Source organism: Lepidochelys kempii, chromosome 9 (assembly GCF_965140265.1).
Source record: "Lepidochelys kempii isolate rLepKem1 chromosome 9, rLepKem1.hap2, whole genome shotgun sequence".
Classification (NCBI taxonomy): Eukaryota; Metazoa; Chordata; order Testudines; family Cheloniidae; genus Lepidochelys; species Lepidochelys kempii.
The window spans coordinates 37,693,835-37,709,316 of NC_133264.1; the positions used below are offsets into that span (position 1 = coordinate 37,693,835).

Here is a 15,482-nt window from a genome sequence, read left to right on the forward strand (position 1 = left end):
AGCCTAATTAATTGTGTTCATCTGCTATTAATTTTCTTGTTGGTTACAATGGTCATTGTTTGAACAAAGGACAAGAACAGCTGTCAGCATCTGACTTCATGCATTTTTTTAGAGTAGGTTGACATGGTGCTGCTATCATATAGGTATGCAGTTGGGCGTCCCAAATCCGTTCAGTAGATTTTTAAATTGCCCTTCTGAATACAGTTCTGTTTTTTTGTGTGCATTGAACTACAGAGAACTGTGTACTTTAAAATGCATTCCTTTTAAAAAAAGAAGCTCAACGTGTTTCTTGTTAACATGTACTAAGTTGTATAAATGCTTCTGTTTGTTTTAAATCTCTCTAATATATATATATATATAAAATGTCACAAACTTTCTCTCTTTACTAGACTGTTTATTATTAAAAGACTATAGCCAAAAATTCCCTGTAGCTTTTTGGCTAAGTGTGGCTGAGGCAGTCTTGTTGCATAATCTGTTCTTCAGATTTTTGGTGTTGCATTAGTAATAAAATATTAGAATTGGTCTTGCTTTAGCTGCCCTCTCCTCCCACTTAGTGCATGTAATACTGACATTTGTAAGATTAGATGATGTATTTGAATTCTAATAGCTTTTATGAGACTTGTCTGCCCAGAACAAGCTTAATCAGCCCTGGGTTTGTATAGGAGTCGCACCTCAAACACTCAGATGACAGCTATTGGGAAGAGGAGAGCAATTAAAGGACCTCAGGAACTAGTGAATACACAAACTTAACAGCATGAAGAACAGAATTTGGAAATGTCTGATGGAGAAACAGACCCATGTTAATTACCATAACAGTGCAAATGGGACCATAATAAATGGAACCACGTCATGTATCCAAGGAAAACCTGTACCCTGAGGAATCCTGCTTCCCACATGCTGTTTCCTGAGGAAACAACTTTGGCCTAAAATGCTGCAAGGTGGTGAGAGCCGCCTGAGAGCTGACAAGCACCCTTGCCTTCCATGGAGGCTGTAGCCAGGATCAAGGCTCCATTGTGCTAGGTACTGTACTAACACAAAGGTGGAAATTGTCCCTGGCATAGAGGGAGTGGAGGGCTCAGCATCTTCCAGGACGAGGCACTTTGGTAGAAGCTGATAGATTTTAAGGAAGTGTTAACATCCCCCATCTTGCTTGACTTCAATGGGATTAAATTTAGGTTTTGAGTAGAGCTGGTTGGAAAACTGGGTTTTAAAAATTTTGATGAAAACAAGAATGTTTTCATTTTTGGCAAAATTTTCAGTGAAAAACATTAACTTTTAATTTAAAAAAATAAAATAAATAAAGCTGAAACCTGAGAACTTTTCAGCAACTGAAAACCAGTTTGGTTTTGGTTTGGTTTTGTGTTTTGGCTGAAAAATGCCAAAAATCTAAACTTTTTTTTAATTTTGGCCAGAAATTGTTGGTTTTCAGTTTCCTGATTGAAAAAAATCCAATTTGTGAGGAAACCTGTCTTTCTGTAAAATTTTTAATTTTGTCAAAAATCCAATTTTCTGTCAAGAAAACATTTTGACAGGAAATTGTCAACCTCCCCTAGTTTTGAGGGTAATAAATACATCTGTGCAAATTTCTCACAGCAAACAGTTTATTCAGTGCGTTTAGCCTAATGGCAGGTATAACAGTCGGCACGCAGTCTGTACAAACCTGCTTGCAACCTTGGGTATGGATTTGTGTTGCTAGGCTGCGCTGAAGCCCACCCCACCATGCCTTCACTGCTATTTTCAGTGAGACAGCTCTATTGGGGAGCTGCAGGGGTGATGCGCACGGGCAGTGCATGGAGACACACTGTTCCCCTCTCGCCAGGGGCACTCAGAGCTATGCCGACAACCGGCTGCTTCCAGGAGTGTTGTGGGCCTATGGCAAGCAGTTAGCCTGCCTGAGCCCTGCTGTGCTGCTGGCTGGGAGCCGCCTGTGGTAAGCGCCTCCTGGCCAGAGCCTGCACCTCGCACCCCTTCCTGCACCCCCAACCCCCTGCCCCAGGTCAGAATCTCCTCCTACATCCAAACTGCCTCCCAGAGCCCGCACCCCTCACCCTCTCCTGAACCCCAGGCTGGAGCACCCCCCTGCATCCAAACTCCCTCCCAGAAAGAAACTAATATAACAGCTGTTCTAAGGTAAGAAGTAGGCTATTTTGAATTAATTTAACTATATTCGACATGTTTTAAGACTGAAATGTAACCACAGCATGGCTTTATGTTAATTAAAAGGCCAGTTTAGTATAGCATTAATAGCCTCGATGCCATAATTGATCGTTTTGTTTTAAATTAGGAAAAAGACTTCTATATAGGGACCCCACAAAATCTAATAACCTCGGGCCCACAGGAGAGTTAATCTGGCCCTGATTACAATGGCATAAAACTATCAAGAGCCCTTGTCTATATGGGAAAGTTGCACCAATCTAATTTAAATTAGTTGTTTAAACCAGAGAAAACCACATTTTGGTTTAAAAATGGCTTATTCCAGTTTAGCTTAAACCTGTTCTCAGTCAAGTTGAGGGTGTGTGTCTGTGGGGGAGAATCACACTTAAACCATAATAAGAATGTCCACACAGGGGGTTTGTGTCAGTTCAATGAAATCAGTTTAAATTCACACTTGTGGTTAAACTATTGCAACTTTCTCAGATAGATGAGACCCAAGAGGAGAATCGGGTCCAATGGAACTGTTTGTCTGGATAAGGAGAGTAGGACCCGACCCAGTGTTAAGAGCCTGTTTCTGTTGCCACTTGCACTAGTTTCTTGGGATTTGAACTTGCAAACACTCTTGCATGTGAGTAACTTTGCATATGAGTAGTTCCGTTGAGTTCAATGGGACTGTTCACAAATATGAAGTTACTCCTGGGGTGAATATTTGCACAATCGAAGTTTTAGATTATAAGCTTTTAAAGGCAGGGATCATGTACAGCAAGCACTCAGCTATACAATGAGCCCCCAATCCTGACTGCAGCCTCCTGGTGCTACTGCAGTATAAATAATAATAATTAATAATAATAATGCACAATACTGATTTACACCAGTAAAGTGAGAGCAGGATCAAGCCCTAAATCATGTTTCATCCGATGGTTTCATGTTACTTGTTCCAACAAAGCAAGTCTAGTTTTTGGAATGGGAGGAGAAGTTGTTCAGTTATTGCATTTGTTGTATCCCCTTCCTTTCCCTTTTAAAATTATTCATCCTTTCAGTGCACAGTGGAGAATTAGCCATTTGATTCTCAGCACTGGCAATGCTGTCTTTGATTATATTTAAAGTGGAATGTGTTCCCTTTTGATGCTCTGTGGTTTTGAATGAAGTACATGCAAGCAGTTTAATGGTGCAGAACACTTAGACAGTGGCCCTGTTTGCCTTTGCATATTATTTCATCATTTAAAAAAATATTATAGAAATTATTTTTAAAAGGAAGAGACTATGAATTGTCTATTGTTTGCTTATTGAAATTGTTTTCACAGTGTTGTCATTCTCTTCTGTTGAATAGCTATGAGATGTCACATTTTTTGTAAGTTATAACTGCATCAAGCTGTGCTGACAAAATGTCCTGGCATAACTGTTAATATGCATTGTCATTTTAAGCATGAAACAGTTTAGCTAATGATTTATCTCTTATAATGCAGCACTTGGGGCAGCTGTATGATTTGTCTCTTTAGCAAGTCAAGTAATTTCTTTAACAAAATGTTAAGCACAGATGGGCTATAAGCTGTCAGTTAACCATTATTGTGCATGCATCTGCTTGCCTTCAATGCACTGTTTTATGTATTCAGCCACTTACTTAGCCCCAGCTCTCTGAAAAGCGGAACCTACTCTGATTGGCAAATAAAATGTTCATTTGTCTCTTCTTCCTATTGTTTTGTTTTGGTAACACATGTCAGCAGCTCAATTACCCAGTTCATTAACAGCTCCCAATGGACATGATGGCCAACCCATGATAAGGAGGGTGATTGTGGCACATATGGTCAATAATAGCCTGTCTCTTGGCAATTGTAAATAAAAGTCACTGTTGGCCCTTTCCCTTTACTGCAGCTACTGTTTTCCTTTTCACCTTGGTCTACGGAGCTCATTGATCGTGTGATTCTGTCCAAAGAAAATAAAAACTTATCATCTATTGTCAAGAAAAGAACTTTGAGCTACATTGGCTGGTCTTTCCATCCCACTGACATTTTCAACCCATAACTTAGAATTCTTAGTAGATAGGCATATTCTTTTGGTTTCTGTTAACTGATTAATTACTTTATTAATCAGTTTACTTAAATAGTAATAAGTTTTCTTGCCTCTTCTCACTTTCTCTCACTGAAGACTTTTGTTGAGGTGCCTGTGGAGTTTTAAAGAGCCATTTTAAATGTTTTTCTAAGTATGCCCTTTGCGAATTGCAGCAGTTTTCAAAGGGGTAGTTGGAGTGTGACTTAATCCTTGTAGATGAGACATATTCATGTCTAGAACAGACGGTAGTTCTTTTTAAAAAAAAAAAAAAAAATAGTGGCCTAAGTGCCCTATAAAAAGGGTTAAAAGGGATCTTGCTGATTTTTTTCATGTTTCAAACTGTTCCAAACCATTTAATGGCTTTTCTAACTTAAAAATTATCATTGTTTGCAAAATGGTTTCTGATTCTGAAGTATCACCCTTCACACTGTAGTAAGAAAATCTAGTAGCATGAATGCATTTTTATCGTGACTTCACTGGGAAATATCTTGTTTTAATTTTTTGATGCAAGTTTAATTTTTTGTTAGATTAAAGAAGCCCAGTCGTTCACACTTGGATGGATTTATATTTCACAATGTGACCTAACAGAAGGAAGTGCCCACTTAAAAACACAAATGATAAAGAAGGGGGAAAAAATCATAAAGTTTCAGCACAGAAAGAAAACAATGGCACGGATTAAATGACAACACTGAGACCTGGTAAACCGGCCAAAACCACGCATTTCCAAGAGTGTTATAACAGAAGCAGTGCAATTCAGAAATGTTGGGTCAGTTGCTGAGCTGTGGAACACGTTCCATAGCCCTTATCTTAAATAAACATACAATAGTACTGTTGTGAGTCTTAAACAACTCACAGGTGGCTGCGTAGTGACTTTAGACCTTCTGAACTCGTCCCCTGCTGCCTGCCATATTCATAACTAATCTGTACTCTCCATCCAGGGTTGTGGGCACTTGGGGAGTTGTTGAGTGTCAGAGTTTATTTGTACTATTTTGATTAGCACAGACCTGGCAGGGGCTTATTTTCTTTTTAATGACCCCTTGCTGTGAAACTGAGGTTTCAGAAGGAGGAACTGGGGGGAGAGGAGAGGCCTGGCATTACATTTCTGTAGCGGGGGGAAACACAACTCGGAGAGCTGCTGAGCTGGGAGCAGAGTAGTCAGTTGACTCTAGAGTCTTATTTATATTTCATATGCAAATACAGATATTTCCTCAAATGGAAACACTGAGGGGAAAAAAATGTTAGAAGGAAATTAAGATGCCAGTTAGCTTTTCTGAGGACTTTCTTTTTTGTGGCGAAAAGGACTCCTGACTTTTTCTGATCTATTACTGTTAAAATGCCAGCTGCTGAAAGCTTAGCCTAACACAAACAATGATCTAAAAAGGCATGTATTGCCTCGCCACCTACCACTGCTAGGAGTTTTTATAGCAAATGAACCCTGGAGATTTATTTGGAGAGTGCTTAGGGAGCGTCTTATGGCTCAAACCCTATGACAGATTCTCTCTCTTTCTTTCTTTCTCTCTTTTCTTTTTTAGTACATATGTAATATTTTTAAATTTACATTTGAACTCAGTTACCTCTCCCATCGAAAATAAATGTTGACAGGGAGTCTCCAGGTGCCGAGGTCTCTGGATTGGATTGGTTTGGATTAACCCCTACTGTGCATCCAGTTTAACCTCACCACCCGCCCCTACCATCCCCAAAAAAACAACCTCCCCCTTCTCATCCACTTCAGCTTTCTTTGTGTCTCCTGCATCCTGCCAGGCAGGTGTCAGAGCCCTGAATGCGGGCAAAGGCCCTGTTGATGGATACCACAGATGGAGCGTGGAAATTGGTAGAATAGGCTTCAGCCACAGGCCATTTCTTAGGATCCAACAAAAGCCTCCAAATAAGTCAACAAAAATCCCAAAGATCACAAAGGAAAAGTGTCATTTGTCATTTACTCTGGGTTTGTGTGGGGGTATCAGCCTTGCTGCACTTCTCCTGGCTTGCACCCGAGTAAACATGATAGAGGTCATTCACATCTTTTTCAGTGTAAAAGGCTACTTCAGATCAGAAAACAGTTAGCTGCCCCATTGTGTCCTCTGTGTTGAATGCTAAAGTATACAAGTATAGAACATTCTGCAATTAGCCAGATAGGTGCATCAGACATTGAGTTGCCCTGTTCAAAGACTTAAGTAATAGAGAAGGGGGGAGGGAGTCCTGTTAAATTAATATTACATAAAATAAATAACAAGAGGTGGCAAATGGCAATGTAAAGCTCAGTCTCAGCCCAATGGGATGTTTAAGACAGGTCTTTGTCTTGTCTTATTTTAACAAAATCCACAGTTATAATCAGTGCTTCTAGCACAGACCAAGGATTATTAGTGTGGAAGAAAGTCAGTATGATTTTTGTGGTGGTTAATTTTATAACAGTTGAATGTTTGCCAATAAATTTCTGCCTTCAAAGCTCTGCAGAAGGATATCCCTCCTTTCAGTCATTTCTAAAGTGCACTGTGTTGCATCTGTAATAAATGAATATATGGTTTTTAAATGGTTGTCATGTTTTTATTTAATTATTCAAATGAAATGTCGTGCTGAGAAAAAAAACAATGCACAGAATGAGCACTTATGAATTATTTTGTTCTGTTTTCGTATGGGCATGTCTATTTGTGATGTGCTTTGGGAACCAATAATTACAGAATTCCATGTGACCAAATCCCTATGAAATTGAGCAAAGGTTTTGTGCATAATAGTGTTAACTAGGATGAAGTATTTCCTGAGGCCACCAAACAGGTCACAAGGGGTTAACGGACAAAGACTTGCTCTCTAATTCTGTAATTCCTTCTTTAATTAAACTTCATGGCTAGTCCACTGGTGGCACTTACGGTTTCTCCTCCCACTTTGATTTGCTTCTTAAGGGAGGAATTTGTAATCCTGTGGGGTGATTGTTGTCCTGTACATGATCTTTTTGGAAACTGACAACTCTCCTCCATCCTCCAGCTATTGCAAAATGGGGTTTGAGTACTAACCTCTCTGGGCTAATTATAAAGGTTAGCTCCTTTTATTTTCTGACTCTCTCTGCCCTACTTCCCTTGTTTATATATAAATGGCTCTCACACTCACATCATTATACACTCAATACCTTTCTAAGCCAGTAATATCATAGAAATATATGAGACTGCTCACAGGTACCATAAAAAGGGGTAGCTTAGTCAGAATGTACATCACAAAATGGTTCTAATTTCTTAGGTACATGTGTCTATTTCTGGGCTTTGTCAATATCCTGGTAGGCCCTTTACCTGGTTAAAAGTTTATTAAGAGTTGTTTTTTCAGTCAAAAGCCCATTCATCTCTGAACAGACTTCAATAAAGAAAAATATGATGCACTCTGTTGTACAGACAGCCTGCTGTCATTTGAGATTACATTTGCCTGATTCTAATAATGCAGATCAGATGAGACAAATGAACTCGATATTTTTCAATAACAATAGTCAGGTTTGGAGTAGAATGGTACTGATGAACTTGTCTGAATAGGAAAGCTATTTAATCTGAGGTTAAATTTTCTCCTTCATTTTGTGATTCCATCTCAGGATTTGTGAGTTGTATTAGATATATTAACCTAGATTCTTAGCTACTTTGCTGAGAAAAATGTTCAGATTAGCAGTCCTGTTTTAAAGTCCATGCCTTTTCTTTACTGTAAATGACAACATTTGAATGTGGAATGGAAATAGAATTAAGCATATATTTCTGTGCTAAATACATCATCCTGTCATGGACACAAGATGCCAGCATCTTCAGCAAACAGGGAAACATCAGAAATAGTTCACTGTTTATAAAATAATTTAAACTGCCTTTTTACAATTTACCTAATACCCCCCCTGCCCAGTTAATGAAGGTATTCAGGTGAGGATACTGAGATTAATTCAATTTTCACATTCGCTATGCATTTCAGCTTTAACTTTCCTCATATGAAATGCATATTTCCCTTGCATAGCCTGAGTAAGTCTGATAGTTATGTAGAGGTTGTGGTGAATGGAACCCTCCCACACAGAGAGGAAGGATGGCTAAATAGTTAGGGCATGCCTCTGTGACTTGAGACTGGGTTCAACTCTCTGCTCTGCCACATAGTTCCTATGTGACCTTGGGAAAGTCACTTAGGACAAAATTTTCAGAAGCACTTATGTCACTTAGGAGCCTAAGTCTCTTACGCACTTTTCAAAATTTTACCCTTAGTGTGTTTGTGGCTCACTTCCCCATCTGTAAAAGGGGATAATAGAAGTTCACTCTCTCCTGGGGTGTTGTAAAGATAAATATATTAAAGACTGTGAAACATTAAGATACTACTATGATGGGGCAGGGGGCATCTAAACACCTTAGGCCTTGTCTACATTTAGGGCAGCATGTAGAGTACAGGCACTATACATGTAGCTACATGCCTCAGCTGTGTCCATACATGTCTCTGTGGTGTGTAGCTACAGGTGTCTGGCAGTGGGCAAGTAGTGAGGAAAGGCTACCTCAGTGGGGAGGCAACGGGGAAAGGCTCCAGCAGCCAGGAGCTGCCAGAAACTTTGTCTACCTCCCCAGGCCTTAGCCTTTCCCTACTGCTGGAACTTTTCACTCTGGTGGAAAAAGGCTCCGGCAGGGGGGTGGCAGTGGGACACTATACTGCTAACTATAGCAGTGTGGATGTGGGAGGCACTGCTTGGGTATGTAGAAAGCTGTGTAGGTAATATACTGTAGGTTTCAGGTATGTAGGGCACTCTACTTTCCTCTCCTAAGCAGGAGTGCCAGAACAGGGTGGGACAGGGAACCATGGCCCCATCACTTCTTACTGGCTGTAAGACAAACAATAGATGGGAGGGGGCAGAGAGGAGCGAGTGGGAGGCGGGTTCTTGGGGGTAGAGGCAGTGCAGGGGTGGGGCCTCGGGGAATGGGTGGCATGAGAGTGGGGGCTTGGGGAGAAGGGGTGGTATGGGGCCCCAGTTTGGGTGTTGGCGGGCCCCACCCCCCCACTTTTAGAGAGCTTTCGTCGCTCCTGCTCCTAAGCCATTCCTCACTGACTACACTAGCTGGGCATGCTCTGTGTGTACTCTATACCCCACTGTAGCTTTGAAGACATGCCTTTAGATAGATAGGGCAGCCAGCATCAGCCTAGCTCCTGAGGGATGCTGGGAGGAAAGTACTGAAAGAGGCCCTGATATCGATAGGGTTTGGAGCTTCCTTTCCCCATGGATTCCTTCTTGGCCTTCATAGGTTTTAAGGCCAGACACCATTGTTCTTCATAAACTTATAAATCCCTCCCAATCAAAGGGAGCGTTTGGCAGAGAAAGTGTCTCAAAAGTGGACCTCACAGGGGTTCCTGAGTCCTGTTTCAGGTTTTACCAGAAGCAGGTACAGAGAACCATTAATACTTCTGTTGTGCTCTTCTAACAGAAGCACCAACTTCTCCTAGTCTAGCTAATTAGCCACATAGCTATTCCAGTTGAGTTGTTATAGCAACAGAGAATGATTATGTCTGGAGCCACTGTAGGGAAGATAACTAGAGAAGGTTGTGTTTCTGTTTTTAAGCTTCCTGGATGGTTTAATGCTGGTGTTTGTAACTCTGCAAGCTTTGAAGAAGGTAAAAGACCTGAAATGATTTGGTCAAATATATTGGGCACTAAAACAAATTCAAAGAACAAGGAGTATTATTTATTTAATGATACAGTAGAATTTTTACTTGATAATGAAGAGGGTTTTGAACCACATTGAAACAGAATTAAACTGTTTGAAATCAGCAGATCATGCTGTCTGTTCTCAAGGATTTTATTTGAAAAATTGGCTGGGTACTTTCATTTTAGGGCCCAAATCCTTCAAGTCTTGCTCAGACACGGCTCTCATTGAGGTGAGAGACTGGGAGTTGTATGTACTTCTCAGTGCATTACAATTATGAACTAAAATGGGAATTTTGGCCAAGAATGCCTGCAGAAAACATTTATTGTGTTTGGATGACTGAAATAGTTTACAGATGAGATTAAAGTTAATCTAATTGCTGTATCCTAGCAATCTATGAAGTCATTTAGAAATCTGACTGGTTAGTGTGTTGTTGAGAGTCTCTGTACTAGCAATAGCTATTCCTCTGTGTGTCCAGAAATTCATAAACTCTTCAGCTGAGTTGCCTGTAAAAGGACCTTGTCTTTCCTACACGCAAGACTGGGTAAATAGATTAAGTGTACTTATTGGTTCAAACAGCTTGAGTGAAATTGAATATGTAAAATAGTTGGAACTGAACAAGTCAGTCTCTTTAGCTAGAGTTAAAATGAGATTTCTGTTCTGGCTTTGTGTTTTTAGTTATGCTTGAATGACTCATGTTCAGGAGATTATTTTATATCAAGGTCTGTACCAATAATCTATTTCATTCTATTTAAGGTAGAAATGGTGCTAGTATTTCAATAAAATGATGAATTGTAATATCAGTGGGGAGTCCCCTTCCCGTTGCTGGATGGGTTCCCTTGCAGAGGTTAATGGATGAGGGAATTTTTGCCTGCTGGGATAGTCTCCACTCACATGGGCTACTGCCCTTATATTACCCCTCACCCCACCCTTTTCTATTACAGTTACCTGATGGAGGAGGAGAGAGCGTGTTGCCAGGGTTCTGGAAGAGGCTTTTGAAATGAAGTCAGAATAAGATAGAAGTAGAGTCTATATAAACCCCTCCCCCATCCCTATCAGAACAAGGAAGAAAACGTACTGTATGTCTATGCAGTGTGGTTGTAACCATGTTGGTCCCAGGATATTTGAGAGACAAGGTGGGTGAGGTAATATTTTTTTATTGGACCAACTTCTGTGGCTTGAAAGCTGGTCTCTCTCACCAACAGAAGATGGTCCAATAAAAGATATTACCTCACCCAAATTGTCTCTCTGTTCTATGTGTAGACATTTTGAGTCTGCACAGTATACACTTCATAGGCCTTATAGATATGGGGATACAGAGCAACTACACAGAATCGTATGTCTGAGCTCTCCCTGCATCCATGTTACTATCTTCTCCCCATAGAGACTAGGAAACTAGGAAAGGTGGGCTTGAGCTGCAAAATCACTTCTAGATCTGAGCTTCCTCATAGTTTGGGGAAGGTTGCATCTGGGGGCTTTGTTGTTTAGCCCATAATAAAAATAAAGTACAGTTGCAAAGTTTGGATCTGATCTGAATCCAACCGAAGTTTGGGAGTGTTTAAAGAAGCATTTTGGGTCAGGCTCATTTCTAGAAACAAAACAATGAGAAACAGAACAATAGAGCCATTATGTTAGCCACTAAACTATATTCTTTTCTAGATGTGATTAATCCACTGCACAGAAATTACAAGGACAAGTTCTTGAAATACATTTGGGGTATTTTGATCAGTATAAGAATCTGATAAGAATTTAAATCCCGATTTCTCTGTAATCCTCTCATTACTTTCTTTAATCTTTCCCCGTGCTGATGACCTAAAATGCTTGTAAATGTCACAGTGTAATCCAGGTTCTTCCCCATTTGTAGGGGAAAGTCAGCTGAGGTAGGGGAGCACTGTCATGCAATCTGTCAGTATACCTTGTTCCAAAGGGGCATCTTGCATTGGCTGTGCAGCCCAGAAGGCTAGTAGAGCCAGCATGGGCAGATTTAGGGAACCTATGGGATGCACTCGTTCAGCACATCTCCCAGGCTGTCTCTGTCAGTGTGGGAAACTTATGGTGTCCCAGCTGGAACATGAATGTAGTTTCCTACGGTGGAATCCCAGGAAGAGACTGAAGAGGGTGAGGAAGGGGGTTTGAGGGATATAATATTCCAGTGGGATGATCCTTATTTTGTTTAGGACAGAGTTTTATGGTTAGACACACATTCTGGTGTCAGAAAAGCACCTTTATTGCTTTGACCTAATTCATCCCTGATGAAGGTTAATTTAATCAATAGTTATACCAGACATGAATCTGGCCTTTCATGTGTGTTTTTATTTTTGCCAAAAGCAATTGTGCTTTTTGTGCTAGCAACTCATATGCCTCTAATAAAAACAGTGGTTCAACTTCTGCCGTCCTTAACTGAGCAAAATTCCCTTGAAGAACTTGGCCCTTATCAACAAGCTGAGTAATAATTGATACTAGAGTGGAGAATAAGGTCAGACACAAACTACCACTCTTAGTATATGCTCAGTGCTCATATTCTTATATAAGCTCCCTACACAATACCAGATAAGATCTTATATGAGCATTAACACTTGTCCAAACCTACCTAGCAGAATCTCAGGAAGGCACAAGATACATAAATAAGTGGCAAATGATTATGAAAATATAATCCTGTTGAATTATACTTGTATGGATGTGGAAGTACCATGCAGATTTGCAGAACTGGACAAATAATGCAAAAGATGTTATGCAAATATTTAATCACATTTAAAAATGAATTTGCTTCAGATGTCCTTTTTGTATTCGATTTCCATAATAATTTGAGCAATCAGGTGTTACTGACACATCTATGAAAAAATAATTTCAAAGTCACACTCACGGGTGTTCATTGGGGCAGAATTTTAAATTAGCTGCAAGTGCTTATTTGTTTACTCAATCAGGAGAAAGGATCAAGACCATATGGCTTATCTGACCAATGAAAATGAAGCAGTACAGATCAAATTTCAAATGCCGGCAATAATCTGATAGAGTAAAAAATTAATTGAATATGTTTGAATAACAAATACATTCAGGGAAATCATAATCTGCTCCCAGATATCCCAGGGCCAGGAAAAGAGGATAAATTCATTGAACAAACGGTTGAGAATTATTCATTCATCTCAGCAAATGTACCAGTAATACACTGTAAAGTAGCATTTACCTCTGCTCTCGGATTAGAGTTTGTCTATTCTAGAATCAAGTTTATGAAATGAATCAAGATTTATATTCGAAGCTATTTATTCCCCAGTGGAAAAAAAATTATGGATTACTTTTTCTTTTGGTTTTGTCAGCTAGAACCTTATTGCTCCCTGATTTTTCTTCCAGCATCAGCACCCCAATCTGATGAAGGCTCTGACATAGATTCTGAACCAGATTTACCTTTAAAAAGAAAGCAGCGTCGTAGTCGAACAACCTTTACTGCAGAACAACTAGAAGAACTGGAAAGAGCTTTTGAGAGGACCCACTACCCTGATATTTACACTCGGGAAGAACTTGCACAGAGAGCCAAACTTACTGAGGCTCGGGTTCAGGTACATGTTTAAAAAGCTGTCTAAAGAAAGCGGTTTCCTTTTCCGTCATTGCATAGGTTTGTTAGAAAGCTTAGAGATCATTTTGTTTATGTTCTTGCATAACTATAATATGGGATAAAAGGAAAAATGAGAAGCCAGGCTATTTATAAGCTCAGTTGTTGGGTTTTTTTTGTTTTTTTTACACTTACCAATGGACAATGGTTTTCCAACTTTCATAACTGTGGATCACTTTGAAGGAGAGATTTTTTGTTGTTTAAATATCATGGTACACTTACAATAAATGTAATGGAAAGAGATTAGAGGAAACAATTATCTGTTTTCCCAGTTTGTTTAATTTGCACATTTAAGTACACTCTCTAAATAGTCCTTTTCACTGTTTCCCCCATTTATAATTAATTAGCTAGTTTCCCCTGGTTTGTATTGGACAGCAACATGGAATAGAATTAAAAAAAACAAACAAAAAAAAACCCAGAAAAATTTGACTGTAAACCACGAAAGTTGACAGGGTGATTCAGGTGTGTACTACCTGAAACTACTTGCACTTCAACTTTTGAAGTTGACGAGATTTCAAGTTTATGGTGTTTCCTTTCATCCCCATTGTCACTGCAATTAAGAAATCTTTGGACATACACATTTTCAAAATAATATGGATCTGAGTAGATGTAAACAATTTAAAATTCTGATGGTGAAAATAGTGGGATTATATAAATAGGGATAAAGTGGGTTTCCAAACCCGCCCGTTGGCCAATTCAGGAATGGACTGTCCCAAGGAGTTTAGGTTCAGAGTGCATCAGACACTTTCTGCTTCATGGTTGCCAAAGAGAACTACTTTCTACCAAACCCAAAATCCCATGGTTGCCTGGTTTGGAGTTCCATTACTAACTGAAAACTAGGATCAGATTTGCTAACAATTATGATTCATTTCAAAGGATTTGTGCCCCATTTTGAGCTAGTCTTGAGTGGTCTTGGGTAAGCTTAACTTTGGGTGTTGAACTCAAGCAAAACGTGTGTCTGCACATATTTCAGGAAGAAAAACAAATGAAATTTGGTTGCTTTGGCTGAATTTTGCTTTGTTGTTTTGAGTTCTTTTGAAATTGAACCTGGTGTGGGAGGTTCAAATCCCTGTAAATTGAAATAAACAACCAAAAATATTGCGCTAACCCTTGCAAAATAAGAGTGCCAATTGCAACACAGTTCTATTGCTGTGTATACTTCCTCATAGATCCAGCCATTTTGCATTTTGCCCATTTTTGACTTTCTTACTGAAGTGTTCACACAGCTATTGTAACTGTCCTGTTATGATTGGGAAAGCAAATCTACTGCATGGATGAACTGTAGTTCTTTGAGAAGATAAACTCAATGAGGCATAGTTCCATTATTAATTGAACACCTTTACTGAGAGTGAAAAGCCAACAAAACAGATGACAGCATCTTAAATGGAATTGTACTGCACTAGACTAAAATGGGCAGTGACAATGGGATGGGATGTGCGCAAATATAACAACTATGATCTTCTACACTAGGTCTATTAGGAGCAGGAATAGCTTCTAGGTTATGGAGTTCCAGTCTACATTAACGTCAAATGTGGAAAAACAATAAAAAAGTTATTAATATTTTTCTAAATTAGTGACCCACAGTTAGAAGAAAAGCAGAACTCTCATTAACATAACAGCTGTCTTAATGTGGCTTTAACCCGGTGACTTCTTACATTCCTTATGGTTTCCTCTGTTCCCTTGAGATTCTCACCAGTGCTATGATCTACAGCCTCACACATTCCCTAGTACATCTAACATATGGATCTTTGACTTAATCCAGCATGGAAGGAAAGATCCCAGTCAATCAATGATTAAAATACCAGAACTAAACCTTTTCTGGATTAAAGAGGAGATTCATCTGAAATAGCCAGTGTGTGGGTACTTGTTTAGTCTTCTCAATCTGCCTGGAACACTAGAAGTCTGACAAAGCGGTTCAGCACTAGCTGAAGACTGTGCACAGTATTGCATAAAACACATGTATGAAGGACATGATCTAAAAGAAGAATCATGAAAGAAAAATTGCAAAGAGATTTAAGGATGAGGAGGTGGATGGCTATAAT

The 15,482-nt window shown here is 39.5% G+C and overlaps 1 protein-coding gene across 3 annotated transcripts in view; it reads left to right on the forward strand.

Annotated features, from left to right (window-relative positions):
- Positions 1-15,482, forward strand: part of PAX3 (paired box 3) — a 122,139-nt gene that overhangs the window by 66,918 nt on the left and 39,739 nt on the right. For all 3 annotated transcript variants that reach the window (XM_073359957.1, XM_073359959.1, XM_073359958.1), the window contains one exon: positions 13,182-13,387. In XM_073359957.1, coding sequence (XP_073216058.1) covers positions 13,182-13,387 — 206 coding nt within the window. The remainder of the gene's footprint in view (positions 1-13,181; positions 13,388-15,482) is intronic.